This window comes from Phascolarctos cinereus, unplaced genomic scaffold (genome assembly GCF_003287225.1).
Source record: "Phascolarctos cinereus isolate Bilbo 61053 unplaced genomic scaffold, phaCin_HiC Scaffold_138;HRSCAF=706, whole genome shotgun sequence".
Lineage (NCBI taxonomy): Eukaryota > Metazoa > Chordata > Mammalia > Diprotodontia > Phascolarctidae > Phascolarctos > Phascolarctos cinereus.
In genome coordinates, this window is record NW_027555445.1 from 1 (window position 1) to 20861 (window position 20861).

Below are 20861 nucleotides of genomic sequence, written 5' to 3' on the forward strand. Positions count from 1 at the left end.
TGAAAAAAGGAGGAGAGTTTCTTTTGGAGCCCCTCTGAGACCCGAATTATTTGATGGAAATTTACCTCCCAATACACCTCTTGAAAAAGGAGAAAGCCCAGAGACGAGCAAAACAGCATCCACAACCTGGGTCCCGAGAAACTCAATGATGAAGGTACAATATTTTAGACAAGCATTTAATCTGTCTGTAGTTGAAATTATGCATTTCTCTATGATCCATACCCTAACTGCATTTTTAACAAGTACTGGTATATATTATCCTATCTTCAAAAATGATTTCCTACGAAATATCTTTTCAAATGGAGAGAGTTCAGTTATTTGTTGTTATGTTGGCTTCTCATACACTAGGGACTCAAAGTATTCCAGCCTGTAAGGGGAGCATCATGTCTTGATAGAGAACATGCGTGAACACGCTTGAGTGCCCTGAGTTTCTCTAGGTCTGCTATGGTTATTGCAGTGTTTAAAAGAAAAGCTGAGACATAAAATCTCACTTAACATTTGCCATCATACATAGCATGTGATGCACAAAATAAGCAAAACCTTTTTTTGCCCATTATACACTCTGCCTTAATCAGACCCTAAAACTTGTAAGACCTCAGAGCATCAAAGGGAGGTGACGTGTACAGGGTAGGGCCCTCAGACTCTAAACATGTTCAGCTTCTGCTTTGTGCTGCTGCTATTCGTTTTATACTTAGGGGGGCAAGTCATATAGTCCCTATTTCCTAGGGTCATTGGGAAAAGAGAAAGTTCTTTGCTACCCTGACAAGTGCTGCTAGGTAAAGAAATGAATCCTTTGCCAAACAACACTCCTAACAGTATGCCCCTGTAGTTATGGTTGCTGCCACTGGGTGGTGGTAGACAGTACATCTGCAGCACTGAGCTCTAGTAGTGATGGAAAACTCCCTTCATGCTTTTCGAGCTGATGGCAGGGGTCCCATCTACAGCAAACCAGTGAACTTGCCAGCATTCCTAACAAGTGGCCAGACAGGCTTTGTCTGAGGACCTCATCTACCTCCAATTGCCTTGGGGAAGCAATCCTTTCCAACTTTGGGGTAGCGTAGCTTTTATTGGTAGGAAGGCAAGGCCTAAACTAACATTCTCAGGACCAATGGTGGCTGGCATCATTGTTATACAGAGACATACATGTTGCTATATCCGTCTCACTGCTACCTGGCAGCAGGGGGAGACTTTTGTCCCCAAAGCTCATTGAGCCTCGAGGGGTGCCTTTGCAGAGATCGTCTCTGGAGGATTAGCCCTCAGAGGGTTGTTGTCAGACTCAAATGAAATGTCTGTTACAGGCTTTTGATGCACCTTGGCCATATTCAGTCATTTATTAGGGAACCGTAGCACATCTTGTCATTTATAAACTGTATAAAAATGTCCACTGCAGCAGACGCATTCTAAACCACCAGAAAAAGAGCCTTCCCCCAGTGTAGTGGAAGGGATACCGCCATGTACAAAAGACCCACACCAACAGCTTCCTGCCATTCCTAATAAGAAGTCTGCACCGAGCAGGGATAACATCACCTTGTCAAAATTCGTGGAGGAGAGAACAACATCTATTCCCGAAATCCAGACCATCCAGCCCCACAAGACCCTGAGCACACCATCGGTCTGGAGGAGATCCTCCTCTGCAAGAAGAAGCCAGGTTTTGGATGCGCTACAGACGATTGACTCCAACAGAGGAGCACCAAAAGACAATCTCATGGGTATTTGAGCAGGGAATCATTTTCCGATGGTTTTTACAGGCAGGGGGCAGGCAGTCCCCTGGCTTCAAAGAGCTTAAGACATCAGTCTACCAACACAGGGAAGACGTAGGAGGAACAGTAAGAAGGCCAGTATATGGCTGGATCAGACAGTGCAGAGCTGTGTGCGGGGCTTGAGGTAAAAGGTGTAAATAAAACAAGGCTGGAAAAGCTAGTAATCTCATGGGAGTGATAGAAAGCTGCTTTTAGAGTTTGTCAGTAACAGGAAGGAGTGGAGACATGATGGGTAAGACTTGTGTGCTGGGGTTAGCCAAAATCACTTTGGCAACTACTGCAGGAAAGAGAAAAGGAGGGAAAACAGGAATTCGGCACTTGTTACAAATCAGTTTGCAGTGAGAGTAGGGGGGCAGCTTTTAGATACAGTATCTGGTGGTATTTGTGAGTGAAGAGAAAAGAGGAGTTTGACCTGATAGATGTGGGGAGAAGAGATAAATGGCAACATTTGGCTGGATGTATCAGCAAGAAAGTGGGGGAGAGAATGCCTTGAAGTGAGTTGGGTGACTAGAAATAGAGAAGATATCGGTGGTTAGGGAGGTTTGGTTTTCTCTTTGTTGATTGTTTTATCCAAAAAATGTTCATTTATGTTCTGTTTGAATGAATTTTATTTGTATTAATTGTTGGTTACTTTCCTTAACAGTTGTACACTCTTGGGCAGATGTGGTGAGATTAGGTACTAAAAAAACCACAAGCACACGTTGTTACAAAACATGGTCTTGAGAGAAGGATAATAAAAAAGCAGAAGAGATTAACCCCCAAGGTCAAGGTACATTACAGAAATGTGGAGATCATTTTTACGTGTGTGTGTGTGTGTGTGTGTGCGTGTTATACATATACATAATACATGTGTGTATATACATATATATCATCATGTGTATTACACATTTACATTTGTGTACTTAGGAATGTCATCTGAGCAAACATTAAGAAATACTGAATTTATTTTTGGAAATGTTTCTTTTTCCTTTACAGAAGAAGCCTGCAAACCACTCACAGAATCACTTTAGCACAAGCTTCGCAAACTCTCCCTGCACCCTAGTGATTGGCAGAGCTCATACTGAAAAAGTGACCGAGCCTGTATGGCCCTGTATGATGCTGAACAACTTTGTTTTAAACCCTAAGATGGATATGAATGAGGATTTAGCAGGTGAAAGAGTGTGCACAGAAGGCCATGAGAATGTCATGCAGTGTGTTTGTAGATGCACAATTTTAAAAGAGCTGATAGAAGTGCTCCCCAACTCCTTACAGAAGGGGGAGCGTGCATTCTTGAGAGGTCCTGGCCAATTGTTGTGGTCGGATCTGGTGGGATAGCCTATCTTTTCAGCTACAAACAAACCAGCCCCATGATAACTCTGAGTTGGCATAGTTATGCCTCTGGGCAGGGCTAGGCTGTATCTTGCGGTATATGGTCGGGAAGAATAAAGGTGGTTGTGAAGCAACAAGAGAAGCAGACAGACTGGCCTAAATGCCAGTCAAGAACTGAAAGCCAGTGGAAGGAAGCAGGAAAGGAGAGTTGAGTTTGCAGCCTAGGTTGGGGGCCTTGGACTTTGAAAAGAAATCATTATGCCTAATGAGCAGAGGGAGTCTGTTGCATTGTTTGAAGTAGGAATGAGAGTCAAGAGCTTGCATCTAGATTGATTGCATGCCCGGGATTTTGAGAAGAGATCTCTTTATGAATAGAATGGAAGGGGACTCTGTCCCATTGTTTTCTTGTTGGAAGAGGGTGGAATATGACTTTTTACTTTTAAAAAATACATATCTGTAATATATACAGTACATACGCATATATGATGTTCTATGTTTTTATTGCATACATTAATGTTACTTATTTTCTTCATTAATAGCATTACCAGGCATGTTTGAAACCCCCATCAAAAAGAAAACTGCAAATGTGTCTCCTGACATTGGTAGAGATTTACACAATTCTTCAGGAGATGAAGACTCTTTAGAACGTAGGTTACATGATGACTCTAGTGCTTGGTTTTTCTTTTTTTCTTCTGTGAAACTTTGGAATGGCAAGTTATGATTTGCCCTTGCCATGCCAGTAGAGGTTTCATGAGTTGCTATAGCTACCCTTCAACCCAAAGGGCTGGTCCCTCACTGAATCACAATGACATAACCTATCCATGTAGAATTTTTACTTTATGATGAATAAGGAGAGCTAACATCTAAACGTAGTTCAGACATTCTTGTGATGTGACAATTTAGACATTTCTTATAAGTTATACTTAGCAACTATACAAAGAATCTTTGACTTCAATCTCCCCCATCCAATTGCAAGTCTTGTCAGTTCTGTCTCCAAGGATAAAGGGATGTATCCCTTTTTTCCTACTACAGTGGCCAGCACTCTACTTCTAGGCCCTAATTGCCTCTAGCCCTTAACTGTTAAAATAACTTCCTAATTGGCCTCCTCTCCACAATCCTTCCCTTCACACAGTTTTCAACGTTATTTTCCTAAAGTGCAGATCCAACCCATAGTAATTAGTATGCCCAAGAATCTTTAGTTGGCTTCCTCATCCTTTAGGACTAAACGCAAACTCCCAAAACTCACTTTATTTCATATTGCTCTCCTTCATGTACTCTGTATTCCAACCAAACTAGCCATAACTTAAAGGTATATATGTCTATATATTATATTTACATGTAATGCAACATATCTATCTATATTTATGTGTCTATGTATCTATCTAGTTATATCTAGATATATATATTTTTAACCTGGATAGGCACAGATCTGCAGATTTGCATCATCTTACTAAATATTATTGTCATTGGCCAGGAAAACACAAGACTACAAAATAATAATTTGGGTAGATGACCCGGGCCGGGCCCTTCAGGTACGTCTCCTTCCCTGGGAGCTGGGCTTCGGACGTCTCCGGACCCACCCTGGGGGAAAGGTGGGCTCAAGGACCAGACAGGACGCGAGTGTGGTGTATGCTCTTTATTGTGGAGGATCCCCCCCCCGATCCTCCACAATAAAGAGCATACACCACACTCGCGTTCTCAGCCCGTTATATAATCTGAGGGCGGGTCATGAAGGCTACAAGGATCCACCCCGAAGGCGGTGCCAACAACCCATTAGCGGAGCCTCCCCAGCACCTCATCCAGGATTGCTACGAAGCTCACTGCTGAGCCCGCAAGCTATCCCAGAAGAGGCGGGTCCCAACTCCTGGGGTGTCACCTCTCCATTCAGGTGTCCCCTGCCAGCCCCCAATCACCTTTACCTCTCCATTCCGACATCTCTTGCCAGCCCCCAACAGGTAGACCTTTAATTCATAAAGAAGAATTGGTCCCCAGACTAGTGAGTGGAGGCATAGTCTTTGTTTCATAATTATCTTTATTCTGTCATTTATTACAGCAGAGAAACTGATACGTACTATTCCTAACACAGTGGAACAGCTATATGGCCAGAGCATGATATGCTGCCCTGCAAATGAAATCATTCAAACCCTAAAGAAGATCCCTGAAATTGGAAGTGGTGAAATAACAAAGATGCCACTTCAAGAAGTCGAGGTAGACCCCAAAATATTAACACCCAATATTTCACTTTTGAAAAACACTTGTACATCAAAGGAAAATAGATCAACACCACATCTTAGCAGAATTAAAAAAACAGCAGCACTAGATCAAAAAGTTACATACGTGGAAGAAAAATTTGAAAGTGGAAATGTGGAAGATCTGACCACCAGGAGACTGATAAGAACGCCTAAGGAAAGGGAAGAACATTTAATAGAAGACGTGAAAGTTGTCAAGAAGTCTGGTAAAAAGAAAAAATGTGATCCAGAATACTCAATGAGTATTGAGAAGTTATATGAAATACCCAAAATAGAACTAATAGAAAACACACCAAGCAGCCTAGGGAAACTTAGAGGAGAACCCAAAAAAGTAGAAGAGCTTCCAGGTCATAGGAATATGACAGTTCATAAGGAAAAGGCAAAAGCAGGAGAAAACTTTTTTAGGAGGTTTTTAGGAGGTGTTAGGAGAGTTTTCAAAACATCAAAAGTAAAACCAGAAGATCTAAAGAGATTCAAACTGATGGAGAATGCTAGACCTAAAACTGATACTGATGAAAAAACAAAAGTTAGTGATTCAGTTAGTGAAATAACATCTCACACACAACGAAATGAAAAGAAGGCACCAAAGGTCTTAAAAGAAATGAAATTGAAAAAAAGAATTGAGAATAAAGGAATGATGGTGTTTCGTTCTAGGAATAAAAAGGAAATATTTCCTAGGCAGTCAGATATGACATTCTGAAATAGTGAAAAGGAACCTTTTAAGAATTTTCCAGGTTTGTTAAAGAGTCAAAAGGCAATACTGCACCCTAGAAACAGAAATAAACCTATGGAGCAAGTAAATTTGAGTTTGAGTGAAATCAATGAGTTACACACAGAAAATGAACAAAAAAGTATCAAAAATTTGCAGGGGAAGACCATTGTGACTGAAGATGGACTGGCTTCAAGAAAGAGAAGCAAGTTAAATTTGAAAAAGAAGATATGCATAGAGAGTAAGGAAAAGACACCACCTAAGAGTTTCACAGTTCATGAAAAGGTGGAATGTTTAACATCTAGCAACATACTTAAGTCTGCTAAGGAACCACAAGAGCCCAATTTAGGTTTACCAACTGAACTATGTAAGACAGAGAATGAGGAGAAGAAACTTAAAGATGCAAGTGCCAATATAGGGATGATGACTTCGAAAACCAGAGGCAAAAATAAAGTAGATACATTGTCCAAGGAAACAAAGAAACTGCACAAGAGCTTCCCGGAGAAGTTTATGTCATCAAGATCACATAAAAAGGAAACAGAAACTCAAGAGAGGATATATATGGAGTGTCTAGGGAAGAGTCTCCTGGAGAAGAAAGGCAGTGAGAGTCCATGTCACAGGTCTTGACCATCTAGAAGTAGGGGCATTAGATTACTCCATGCTGCCAGGGTGGCACCTGAAACAAAGGTAGAAGAGCCAAAGAAGCCTGCGAAAGTTCGTAAGACTGGATTAAAGTCTAGTGGCAAAAAGAAAAAGAATAGAGGCCTGAAAGGATCTAATGCTGTATTAACATCTAGGAACATAGAAAAGGATGGCAAATGCACAGGTATTTGCCCGGATATCTTTCAAAGTTCATTGGTACCTCAAGGAATTTTATGTTTAACTAGAAACAGAAACAAACAACCTCAAGACATTCATCGGATACCTAGTCTAAAAAAGATCATTGAAAAGCAGCTTCCAAGCCTGGAAAATAAAGCCCAGGATAGAGTGCAAGAATCCTTTAGAATTGGAAGCCGAAATGGAACTGACAAAGAAATCTATAGTACTCCTTTGCTGAGGGCCATGGAGATAGCTTGCGCTGAGAACAAAAATAGAGCTATGACTGAACACCAGTTACATTGCAGATCTGACCAGAAGAAGCAGACACAATGCAGAACAGACAGGATTTAATCTTTTGTCAAAGGACATCTTACCTTTGGGTAAGGTTGGAAAAGCAACTGTTCTCCAGATTCTTCCTAACAACGAGAAAGCAGGCAATACAGATCTGCAAAGATCTGCTAATCTTAGCAAAGATGACCCCTCCACCACAGCAGGAGAATCAACCCCAGAAAAAGTCTCAAATTGGAAGAAAACTTTTTACACTACTCTTTTCAGAAAGAGAATAAAATCAAAGACACCTAGCAGTATACTGTTCGAGCCAATTGATGTTGGAAAGTATAGCCCAGAGAGTCGTCTCCTAAAATCTGTCCCACCGGTCGGTGACAATTTAAAAGAAATCCAGTCAGAGCCTTCTTTGCTTACAGAACCCAGCAGCAGTGCTGTGTTAGAAAATAACAAAAACCAGACTCAAGAAAAGGTCACTGAGGAACCCATAAAATTAAGTAATGACCAGGAGTTTTTGAACTCATGGAAAACAGGAAAACACAACTTAAGCAGACCAGACCAGCTACCAAGTTCAAAAGAGGTATGATGTCACATTTTATGATGTTTCTTTTTAATGGGCATATCACATGTTTTGCTAAATTTCTCAATGGTTGAAGTTCAGCTCTCAGTAGTATATAAGATAATCTAAAAAGCATTTACATGACTTTGGAATGAAGTGATGTGTGTTTGCTCTCTAAGGCAATTTAAATAAAATATAATGCGAAACCCTTTTTTCTATACCAATCTTTACCTTATTCTGTGTTGAGAACACATATATGGTCAACTTTTCCAGAACAGATGAAACAGATCTTGTCTCTGTCTTGGGGCAGAGGAGTGCCTAAGTGTTTGGAATATGTTGAGCTTCCTCCCTAACCTAACAAAGCAAAAATTTTAAATGAGCACTGTAGGGCAGGGAGGTAACCAAGTTTGCTTTTAGTTTTGTTATTCTGAAACCAAAGTGAAGAGCAACGATTTGTTATGAATGGTAAAACATTGATTCTTTTAGGTACAGTATAATGCCTTGTTTATCCAAGTAGTATCAGATTTGGATAGTAGAAGCTAATTTTACAGATCACTGAACCCTCACTCTGTCCTTTAAGCACTAGCTTTTTTTATTTTGTTTTAACCACTTTAGATAGAAACCTTGCTAAAATCTATTACACACTTCTCTGCTTTCTAAAGCTGAGTATTCAAAATGTAATTTAACCTTTTCTTGATGAGTAGTAGTCATCATTATGAACATCAATTACTATGCTGTAATATAATGATATTTGCAGACCCACAATCATCCCAGGCTCTTCATTGTCAGCGATACCTTTTTCTTACTGTCATTTGCTTTCCTTCTCCCCTTTTCCCCCTCCCCCAACCTCCTTGGCAGCTATAGAAAACTATATAACTAACCTGTTACAATTGTGGGTAAAGTAAGCAGACTCTCTGGTCCCTCTGTCTTTAGGGTTCTCACACCTGTTCTAAAGAGTTGAAGGCCCCAGATGGATGAGATTGTTTTGCCCTAAACTATTTACATTTTAAAGCACCTATCCTGAAAGCCTTAATAAGCATCACTTAACTTTAATTTATAGTTACAATTCCCCAGGTATTCAAAAGGAACTTCCTCACCTTATTATTTAAATAATTGTTGTTGTTGTAAGAATAGTGAGGAATTTTCGTGTACTATTCCATAATCTTTCTTCTACCGATTATCTTACAGTCACACCGTAACTCAATTGATGGCCTTTGGGCCCTTACTTGCTTACAGAGGGAGGGCAGCTTATCTTGTGGTACGATCTTGGCACTTTGTTTGGCTGGTCCACAGGCCACCTCCACACACTGTTAAGTCCTTCACTGGGTCTAGATTCAGAACCTTTGAATTGAGTGAAACCTGGCCCAGTTTGTGGCACAGAGATGACTTTCCAGAGCCCTCTGGTCACTGTAGTAGGATTAAAGCAGAGGGAAACCAGACTCTTCAATTGACCTAATATTAGAATATAGCACATTTGTCAGAAATAAGAATTCAAGTGAATGTTGCATTATCTTGAATTTCACGATGAAAAGTGTAACTTAGGCCTCTCATCATATGAATTTGGACATTCTGTGCGTGTGAATTTGTTTCTATATTTTATCCATTTTGACCCAGTGTAGGATTCTTTAGTTGAAAGCCAATGCTTTTTTGAATTTAGCATTTCCTTCAGCCATTTCAAAAATGATATGAAGTTATATAAGTCCACATATCAACAAACTGAGAGGTTTACCCCAGTGTAGCTTGTGATCGATTATGTTAAATAAAATGTTTAAGTTAACTTGTGATTTGTCTTGCAGATCTTTCCTTTTTCATTGATTTGAAAAAAAAAAAAATATTAAACCTAAACTGAACAGGTTCTTGTAGAATTTTTGCAGAAAAGAAGACTAGCATATGGGATCTAATAGGAAATTGGGTTTCAGGTACTGTGGTTAGATAATGGGATATTGCTCTAGTGTTTCTAAATAACTTTGTAATTGGAAATGCCATTACATCTGTCTGCTGTGAATCCATATGTATACAAGATAAATTATTTACATATGTCTATCTTGTGTTCTTTGTTCCAAATCCAGGCAACAAAGAAAGTGAAGACAGCAAAAATGATGGTCATCTTAAAATAGTAAAATATAATTTTAAGGCATATAATTTTAAGTGAATATAATAAAATAGTTTGATTGTCACAAAATTTCAAGTTATTTTGTAAATGGGGCAGTGAATGACAATGTTCAAGGCAATGAACATTCGTTTTTTGTTTGGGGTTTTCTTTTTAGCAAATGTAAACTTCTTTTCATTAAATGTTTTTCTTCATAACCTAAAAACTTTTTGTGTGAATTCACTGAATTTACTTACTCATGGTTTTGTGGTAAATAAATTATACACAGAATGTATACACATGCATTTTTATGGCAGTCCCAATGTTTCTCCACCCCTTGCAATGATTATTTTATGAAACATAATCTATCTTATCTTGTTTCATTTGTTTTCTCTCTACCAAACGGCAAAAACTGTTGGGGGGGGAAGTTGTTTTTTTTTTCCAAACACTGGCTTTTTCAGATTTCACTGTAGTAAGTTTTGTTTAGACAGTGTCCAATTTTGAAAATTCTAGAATGTCGACAACACGTGGGCCTGCCATTTGAAACTCAGAGATTCGACCTTGTTCCAACTCTTTTAAGGCCTAACTTGGCTCATTTGGCTGTTGGATATTTGAAGGCTTAATGTAGCAGTATTCATAAGCAAAAACTGCTTTGGGAGGGGAGAAGGGGAGGAGTTTCCATTTTCACAGAAGCCAGCCTTGGGCAAGATTCTTATGATTATAGAGGATTGTATGGGATATGAAATTAAAGGCTTGAATAGAAAAAAGGTAGATTACTGGTACCTTGAGCCATCCCAAAGACTGTAGCAGGGTTCTTGTGGATGTTGACTGACTGACTGCATCTTTCCAGTGAAAGGCGGGAGGAATAATGGCTTCTTACCCTGGAATCAGAATGCTCAATCCTTCATTTTATCATAGAAGTGTATCTTCTTCTCATCATGCCTTTTGGAACCACAGAGTAACAGAAGAACCCAGGTTTATCTTGAGCGTATTATTGAGCGTACGTAACTAAAGCCAGTCAATCAACTTGTGCCAGGGATTGCTTAGCCCTGGGAACTTAAAATTTGGAGGCCAAAGTCTGGCCCTGCCTACAAGGAGCTCCCAGTCTAAATGACTGGAATTTAGTTGAAGCCTAGGAGGCCAGTAGTGAGAGAGAACATTCCAGGTATGTGGGGGTAGAGGGAGGAGACAGCAGGTACCCAGAGCTGAGATGGGCATTCAGAGAGGAAGGAAGGGTGTCCCCAAACCCCAGAAGAGAGTGATCTCTGTAGCGTCAACAGCTCCTGAGAGGTCAAGGAGAATGAGGCTTGTGAAAGGCCCAGTTATTCCCCTATCTCTGCATACCTACAGAAATATCTTGTCTCTCAAATCGTCTACTTTTCCCCTCCTATGACATTCACAGATGCCTCATCCCTTCCCACATCATTTAAGCAGTGGTCCCAAGATCTATGTTCTAGGGCACTGCCGTATAGGGCGTTTGGGATACAAGGAATAATCCCAATATTTGAGGAGCTTACATGCTAATGGGGGATACGGGTGTGTAAAACTGCACATAGCGTAAATATAAAACTGATGATCCCATGGAAATGCATTCAAGGTCGTTTTAGAGGAATGGTACCAGCAGCTGGGGACTATCAGGAAAGGCTTCATGCCAAGATGGGAGGAATGAGGATAAGGGAGGTGGTGGGCAGTAAGCAGCAAGGCACACTTGTTTGGCTGACTTACCACGTGCTGGAGGGTCAGTAATGGCCAATGAGGTGGTGAAGGGTTTTAAAGCCTTAAAGAGTTTGTCTGTAACCCTAGATGTTAATAGGTGACCACTGTAGTAGGGGACGTAAAGGAGTCACATCAGGTCTGTGCATAAGAAAAAATACTTTTGGAGAAATTTATACAATGACAACACAGGAAACCACTTGAAAAGTCTTTATAACCAGTGATAAACTGAGAGAACACAGGTAAAACTGGCCACTCACCTGACAGATGATGAACTTATGGGGTGCTAGAGGGCACCATAGTGCACAGTGCAGGGCTTGGAGTCAGGAAAACTCCCCTTCCTGAGGTCCAAATCTGGCCTGAGACACTAGCTGTGTGACCCTGGGCACTTAAAGTCACTTAACCCTGTTTGCCTCAGTTTCCTCATCTGTAAAATGGACATAAGAATGAAAGTCACCCTCAGGAAGAAGATCAAATGAAATCATATTGTGAGGTTCTTGGCACAGTGTCTGGCACATAGAAGGCTCTGGATAAATGCTTATTTTCTTCTTTCTTTCTGGTAACTCTTTCAAAAACAGCAAACAGAACTAGTCCGGGAGATATTTTGCTCTATTATGTTGGTTCCCTAGATCTCCTCACTGATCATAAGTAGTGATGACAACAGTAAAAACTGTTTCCTTTCATAGAGTATTTTGAAAGCATTGCACTTTTCAAAGTGGTTTTGCATTTATTATGTTATTAGACCATTAGAGCAATGCTGTGAAGAAGGTAGTTCGAGTATTCTTATTCCCTTTTTACAGATTAGGAAAAGTGTGATACAAAGAACTAAGTAATTTGTTTAAGGCAGAAAAGACAGATCCTGGACTCAAGACTCCTGGCTCCCAGCCCAGTGAATTTTGCTACTTACTTTGCTCTGGGTCTCTGAGTCTTCATCCCTAAAATTAGAGGATTAGATTAGATGTTCTCTAAGATCTTTTCCAGCTCTAAAAATGAAGACTCTACGAATGCTTTATGGAAAGACCATGGTCTTGTAGCCTCAAAGAAGAGACTATGACCATATTTATATAGAGAAGAAAAGATAGCCTTCTTCTTTAACCTTAAAATTAGCAGTAGAATGACTGTGAAATCACTCGCTTTGAAATTCAGGGATTTCAAGTATTTATTGGCATGTTTAGGACACTTATGAAGCTATTAAGAACTTGGAAAATGAAGACATTTTTCTCTTAGAGCAACAGAAAGATGGGCAGAAGAGCTGGGAAGAATGTCCACCTGATTTGCTTCACAAGGAAGAGCAAACGACTACAAGAGACCAATCCCCATTCACCCGGAACTTGCAAACTAAAAGTTCCCAGCCCCAGTACTAGAGTTTCATCAATCAACTTACTAGCTTTCTGAGCAACACCCTTAACACCATACCAAACACAGAGGAAGCTGTGATGGAAAGGATACAAGAAATCAGTACTAATGATTTGGATAGATGTGAGTATGTTGGCAGAAAAGTTGTCACTTAAGAATTGTCTGCTCATATGGTTTACATTCCTAATATAGAAAATGCTTGTGCCTCATTTCAAATTAAAAATCCGTTTCCATTGTTGAGATTTTGCAATAGTAAGGCAAGAGAAGGTGTAAAAAGTCTATGAAGTTAATTGTTCCATTTCTCATAGCAAAATATTTCCAGTTGTTAAAATCCAATAATGCTGCTTATATCACTTCAGAAGGAGATCTCCCAAACTCACTTGGAAGTATATCTAGTGAATATGTGATGGTTGTCAAACTCTTTCCCCCCCCAGAACTGATATAAAACCAAAAAGGTATCAATAAGGCTCATTTAAAAAGCGCAATCACTTGTTCAATTTCTGCAGAACAGTTTAACTAACAGCCTCATATAGAAAATTCATAATCCTGAAATCAGTGTAGTGAAAACTGTCTCTTCATCTCTTTGTCGACCTCCAGTTCACACAAATATTGATGTTTATCTTGGATTGAATATGTTTTGCAGAGGCCTTCCATAGAAGTCTTGTTTTTGCCTAGTAGTCTAGCTTTTTCTCGTTGGGCAAGTTTCTCTAGTGTCCTGAAAATTTAGTAGACTGTTACATTATTAAGTTTAAGCGGAAGTGTTTAATTTTCATATATGAGCCTCCCTTCTCTCCTCTCCATTTCAGCTGATGATATACACTGCAGATTTCCTGGGGGAAAAGTTCCCAGCATAATGAAATCCATATTTTGACTATAATACTTGGATTCACATGTTTGCTTGGAAAGGAAAGAGCAAACATGGGATATAGGGACAAATCTCACTTTTGTAGTTTCCTTGCAGAGAACTGATGTCCTTCAGTAAGAGATCCAGTTGCTAACTCATCAGGTGGAGCAGCTGCATCAGCTTTATCAAGAGGCTGTGTGTGACTCATCCCAACTGAAGAAAATCTTCTGGAGCAGAAGAAGTCCACGAAGCTTTCAGAAGGGAAAATTACCATTGATGACTTCTTTCAAGGGAGATGGGATTTAGACAAGTAGAAAGCAAGGCTCCAATTAAGTATATGGCAAAGAAAAATTAAGATTTTAAAATTATATCAATGGCCTCAATTTTAACCAATGTGCAATCTAAGAATGATTATCCAATGGGGAGAATCCAGATGTAATAACAACTAGATGGTTGAAGTATTTTTAAGCTGAGAGCATTACTGGTGAAGTGATGCCTTGGCCAATGAGAGCCCATCACTAGGAGCATGCACAGTACACTCTGGCTGATGTGTTTTCCTTCATGGATGTTTGGTGAGCCAGTTTCTGGGCATGCTCTGAAGAGGAAAGTAATGGCCAGTATTACTATTTTACTCTCGATGACTATTATCATTAATATTATTACTATAATCCCTATTACTCTCTAATAATTTATTACTCTTGTTATGAGAGGCCAAGCACACTGCACATGGTCCCTAAGGACTGGGCTCCCATTGGCCAGTCACATTACACTGGTACTGTTCTCCATGAGCTCAGAATCCAACTGGGAACACAGCATGCACATAACTAACATGGAGCCACTTTCAACAAAATAAAAAAAGGTACAGATCACCTACTTTACATGTTGTTGTTCATGTCGTTCATGACAGGCAGCACTCAGGAGGAGATCTACATCTGGTACCTAGCTCCATCCACTGGTTTTTGGGTGACCTTGAATAAACAGCTTCAACTCTTAGGGTTTGGTTAGTCATCTATACAGTGAGGATGGTAAGACCTAACCACTGGGATCGTAGTGAGGCTCAAACGAGTCAATGGATCTTAAATGCTTTGTGAACCTCTGAGTGCCAGAACGTATTAAATATCATCATTTTATAATAGGTTAACTCTTCATGCAAAATAAGCAGCCATACTTATCATTGGCTCCAGGACAATATTTTAATCTTGAATATCATTCCAAAGCAGAATGAGTCATGAGTTGTGTAGATGAAAGTTGCAAGCAGAAGAACCCAATGGAAATATTCAAAGGCAGACTTTTAATAATTGTCTTGCATTCCCTTACTGTTTCTGGAAAGCAGAATCGGTCTGCTTTTCAATTAGGCCAATTCTGGGAATTAGTCTGAAGGCAATTTTATTTCCCAAATGGTCTTCAAATACTTTACATTTAGGAAAGCTGCCACCGGTTGTGACAAGAGCTGTAATGATGAGTTTTTGCTGTGAGAGAAGTATTGCAAAAGCACCCTGAGATATTACTGGAGAGGTTGCCATGAGATTAAGGAGTGAACAAGGAAAAGCTCAGGGGGAAGGGCGCCTGCATTTGGTGAAAGATGAATAGTTAGGACCTGAGTTCAAATCCAGCCTCTGACCAAACACTTGACACTTACTAGCTGTGTGACCCTGGGCAAGTCACTTAATCCCAATTGCCTAAAAACAAAAAAAGATGAACAGTTAATTAATTATGCTGGCTAATTGAGTGCTACACTCAGGTGTTTCCATGCTTCTGAAGGATTGGAAGGGCTTAATAGGAGAGAGGTAGGAATAAGCATTTATTAAGCACCTACCATGTGCTAAGCATTGTACTAAGCACTGTTTCCAAATATTATCTAATCTGGTTTTTACATTTTGCAGTTGAGGAAACTCAGGCAAACATAGGTTACAGTGACTTACCCAGAATCCCTCGGTAAGTGTCTGACCTAGATTTGAACTGAGGTCTTCCTGACTTCAGGCCCAGTGCTCTATCCCCTGGGCCACCAGCTGCCTCCAAATGTAATGGCCATAAAATGGTGGTACATGGGATAAAACCCTGATCACCTCACAGTCATCTTGGCTCTTTCTCAGGCTGTGGCAACAGTGTGGAATAGGCCAGCAGAAACTGTACAGGCAGGGAAGGGCTGTTGTCAGTGTGTGTGTGGGCATTGCCGGGCAAGGTTGCTTTATTGTCTGCCACTCAAAGAACAGGTTCCCAAGAAACAAAAAATCCCAAATCTGAATGGCAGCTCCAGTTTCTTATACTTCTTCTAGTCTCTCTCCTTTACCCCACAATGGCAAGTGAAGGGATTTTCTTAAGCATCATTTAGTCCCTCACGGTCACTGAAAGAATTCTATAACTGATCTTCATTGACTAAGATTTGCTTTTCCCCTGGGCTATGGGCAGCTAGGTGGCAGAAGGACAGAGTGCTGGGCCTTGAATCAGGAAGATATGATCAGAAAGATCAGCTTCAGGTACTAGCTGTGTCACCCTGGGCAAATCACTTACTCCTGTTTGCCTCAGTTTCTTCATCTGTAAAATGAGTTGCAGAAGGAAATGACAAACCGCTCTAGTGCCTTTGCCACGAAATCCCCAAATGGGGTCCTGAAGAATTAGAAACGACCAAACAACAGTCAAAATATCTCTTTATTGTTATTTTAAAAATATCAGCTAAACTAATGTTCTTTTCCTCTGCTAGATTCCAAACCCAGTTGTAAGTTGATATAAATTCAGGGGAATAGTGAATAAAACCTCATTAAAAATGACTCCTCTTACTGGTAGGTGCATTGGGTAATTGATAGAGAATAAGCAGGAATTGGGGGGGGTGAGTAATTCAGACAGATTGCATTGTTAGCTATTTCCTATGCTCTGTAAATGAGAGCTTGAAATCAGTATCCCATTTAAGCTATATCTAATGGGGACTTTTGAAGAGAGAAGCAGTGTAGGAAAGATAAATGAGAAAGCATGATTCAGACTGCTGTGTTCAGACCTCCTGAAGGTGGTGCATGTAACAGTCCCTAGATGGTCTCAGAAATAGGACAGTTAAGCTGAAATAATAATAACTACTTCATATAGTACTTCAAGACTCGGAAAGCCCTTTTTTATATACATATATGTATGTTAAGTTATTCGGTCCTCACAACACCCTTTGAGGTAGGTGCTATTATTAACCCCATTTTACAGCTGTGGAAACTGAATCACAGAGATTCTAAGGAACTTGCCCAGGGTCCCACAACTTGTGTCCGAGGCAGAACTGCAATTCAAACCTTCCTGACAGGAAACCTTGTTTTGGTATATCTTTACTTTTTTCCCTTCCTTTAAACCAAGGATCTTAATCTTGGGTCCCTTGTCCCCAAGGATTGATTTCAATGGACCTCTGAACTTGAAAGAGGAAAAATTATATCTTTATTTTTATTAACCTCTAACTGAAGTTTGTCATTTCTTTGTATAAGCCACAACAACCCACAGTAGTATTAGTATTACCTGTGACTTTGTCTCCAATTGTAAGGTCTGGAATTCCTTTTGCTGGGGAACCCTGTAGCACCCCATAATCATGGATTGGTTTTTTTATGCCAATGAGAGGTCAAGCATCTCCAGATTGATTGTTGGTAATAGTTTAAGCATCATTGTGAACACTTACAAACAAGGGCAATCTTCAGTCTGGGGTTGCAGCCCGCAGATCAGTTGATTCCCACTAACAGACCCAAAAATCTCTGTGGTAATTAGAGAAAACAGATGAAGAGAGGAGGAACTGAGAGTGTCTCACTGGCTGGCATATATTTTCAGTGTTTTCCTTAGTAATAAGCTTGGGAGTTAAGCCAATGTTATGCCCTGAAATAAATGTATTTCTCGATCATATATGGGTCATGATATTCTTGTCATGACTTTCATATGTCATAGTGTCTTAAGTTTTGACTCGGTGTCTAAAATATAATTTTTTATCTTAAGTTACAATTGGTAAAGAGATCACCATGTTTGGGATTCTACCTTTCACAGGATTTAAGTTTTTATGGCTTTTTGCTTATTGCTATTTCCCAAAAGGAACCTATAATCCACCCCTGAAAAGGCACCCATACATTCTTTCTGAATATTTTTCACAATGTCTTTGGGGCAGCTGTATACTAGGGTGCTTTAGGGCCTTTTTAGTACAGTCAGAATGATCTCATTTGTAAGCATAAACCACATAAGCAATACAAGCACAGATAGGAAAACACCATGACCAATAAGAAAATGATCACAATTATTAAAGTTTTCTTCCCTCCCACCCCTGGGGAGGTGAAGGAAGAACCAGTGGCATTTGGAGATCAATGGTTGAGCTGACTATCTGAACTGAACTGAATACAGGTGGGTAGAGTTTCTGAACAACATGGCATGGGCAGGTTTACAACAAATTGGGGCATGACACAGGATAGAATCAATTACAGAAGGACATCAGAACAACTGGATCTTCTGTTTTCCCCCTTTCTGTCAAGGGGAAACTTGCACAATGATGAGCATCACCTGATCTTAAGTAAAATTCTTTGTCTGGTTCCAAGTTTCTTGTAGACACTCCTTAGATGTTCCTGCTAAAATGTTTCACAGAACAGATCTCAGTACAAGTTTAATACCGCCTGACACATGTTTGTAGCTAGATCATGTTGTGAAAACCAGCTCAAACCTTCGAGTTCTGATCTTAACCATAGAGTCACATCAGTGTAGGAACCCAGAGTTTGCTTGAAGCTTCAGAAAATTCAGGTTTTTACATGGCATGTTAGAATGATTTACATATGATATACAAGATTGTCTGACCTTGTCACTTTCTCAAGTTTCCACTCTGATTCCAATTCCTTTAGGAGGATCAGATGCTATTGAGGATTCAGTCCTATACGTGAAAATATAAGTAAGAACACTCTTGCAGGTAGAAGCTTTCCACTTCAGTTCAATAGTTACATTAATTAATTTACTTATAATAGGCTTACTTTACTCCAATTATAAGAAAAGATTTGGGAGGATTCACAAGTAATCAATTCCACAATAGTGCATATCAATAAGTCGTTAGTAATGATATATGTTTGTATGACAGGACACATAGGACAAACAGGTGTTTTTTCCACAGTAGTAATAAACTGAAATGAAATTGCCTTTTTGATTAATGCAACACAAATTATTTCCTAAGTTACTTCCCCCTAAGAAAACTCATTGCACTGAAATTCTCTTCTCAAAAGAAAACTGAAGATGTTTCTGATTTAGTTTCAGTCATTCATAGAATAACAGCTAGGTCCTTCAGTCAGTCGTACCAATACCCAATTATTCTGGTATCATTTGGAAATATTTAAGGACTTTGTTTTATCTTTGCCTAATTATTCCGATATTCTTCTGAAAGGATGAGCTATTTCAGGGACTTAATTTGTCATAATCTCTGTAGGCATTAGCTGATTGATGGCAATCCTGGGGTGCTAATTTACTTACTTGTTTGGGACATGGAAATGCTACACATTCAGATGGAAAAGCAAGATCTCACATAATTGCATTGTGCTCATATCTTCTACTGACCACTTGCTCTGATTTTAGAAATTTGGTATAAAAGGAAAACAACAACGACAACAGCAGGGCATGATTATACCAGATTCAAACTGTCCTTCAGGCTGAGGCACATATATGACATGATCAAGCATCCTGATATATGTTTGATTTCCGGAAAGACTCACAGTTTGCAAAGAACCACGCAGTTGCAATTCCAGGTCATAGCCAGACTCAGGAATGGCCAGGAGGGAAATACTCCTTCTCAAAGGAACACAATGGGGAACTAAGCAGGAAGATCCCAACTTATGCTGAGGCCAAGGTTTCCTCTTGGCTTTCCCTTTTTCCTCCATCTGTAACAGTCCAGGATCACAGTCCCTCTGGGTGGCTTGCGGCAAACCACAACGTGTAAGTAGTCTGAGCTGCCTGAATGGGGACCCAGCTGGCCAATTTCAGTTGGGCAAATCAGTTTCTCCCTTCCCAGGCTTCTCCTTTCTTCTCCTCTCCTTTTTTCTCCTCTCTCTCTCACCACTCCTGCTCCTTCCTCTCCTTTCCTCCCCTCCCATCTCTTCCTTCTCCTCTGTTCTCATGGGGTATCAAGCCCAAACATGAGAATGTTCTGCCAAAGGAAGGTAAATTTTGATGACTGAAACCTAACTTGTTAACTTAGGTTTAATTGGATAGATTTCATTTTCAGAGACCATGCCTTAAACCCAATTCACTCTGGATCTCATTGATTGGACAACAATAGGGCCCAGCCCCAGCACCACTTCATGGTTATATTTTGGGCCCTCCTGGCTCAGAATGAATGTCAATAATAGGTGTTTCTCTTTTGGCCAGCAATTCTGAAAGTTTTCCCCTTTCAGTTTGATTTTTTTTTTTTATTAAAGGGGCTGTCTCTTGATTCACTTCTTAAATAGGCCTATTCACTGAATGGGTGTTGCCTAACTCAAAGTGAGAACTCAGAAAGACCTTAATTTGGAAAGGCCAAGGTCTCCCCCTGCATCCTGGGCAACCCTCAGTCCTCCTGATTTATATATGGCCACTGGACCTAGGTGGCTCTGGAGGAGAAAATGAGGCAGGTGACTTTGCACAGCTCTCCCTCTCTGAAATCCAATTCAATTGCAAGTCATGACATCATCTCCCTGATGCCATGGTTCATTGTGAGAAGGACAGAGAAACCCAAACCTTAGGGCATTACTTTCAAATGGTGGATTTCTGACTCAATGATTCATCAGACATCTATACATAAATTCAAAGCTGAAACCTAAAAATGAAATCTCTTGCTGTTCTGAGAGCTTTTACCTGAAATGGTAAGTTCCCCTAATCACGGCTTAGGGAGAGATACAATTATTTTTTACTCTCATGGAGTTGCAATAAGCAATACAAATTTACCAGGCCTCACATACACAAGAGATTTGGCTTAACATCTTTCATTGGTTTTCTTTCTTCAAATTTAAAATTTTCCTGGTGTGAGGGTCAATTGTTAGAACTCATTTCTACATGATACATAAACTTGCAAATTCTGAGCAAACAAGCTCTTTTCCCAGGACTGCTGACCTTGCCCACACAGATGGTTTCCAGGGACCTGGCAAATTTACAAAATAAGGGGAAGCAACAAGGACCCCAGAGAAGTTGCTGATCCAGAGACCCCTGCCTGTCCTACCC

At 40.0% G+C, this 20861-nt stretch overlaps 1 protein-coding gene and 1 long non-coding RNA gene across 3 annotated transcripts; one reads left to right on the forward strand and one right to left on the reverse strand.

Annotated features, from left to right (window-relative positions):
* Window positions 1–10: 10 nt before the first annotated feature.
* Window positions 11–7196, forward strand: LOC110204212 (uncharacterized; the record flags this gene model as incomplete). The annotated part of the gene is given in 7 exon segments (XM_078149879.1): window positions 11–371; window positions 1380–1709; window positions 2404–2441; window positions 2443–2529; window positions 2736–3065; window positions 3604–3715; window positions 5122–7196. Coding segments are annotated over 7 exon segments (3333 nt in total), but the record flags the coding sequence as incomplete, so codon positions are not given.
* A 1381-nt stretch (window positions 7197–8577) lies between these two features.
* Window positions 8578–14182, reverse strand: LOC110204211 (uncharacterized). Of its 2 annotated transcripts, XR_013484723.1 has the most exons (5): window positions 13790–14182; window positions 11752–11918; window positions 11504–11632; window positions 10562–10720; window positions 8578–9096 (listed from the first exon to the last, which is right to left on the reverse strand). It is a non-coding gene; the product is annotated as an uncharacterized LOC110204211 (long non-coding RNA). The 2 variants fall into 2 exon arrangements; XR_002323236.2 differs by having other exon boundaries at window positions 11752–14182.
* Window positions 14183–20861: the final 6679 nt, after the last annotated feature.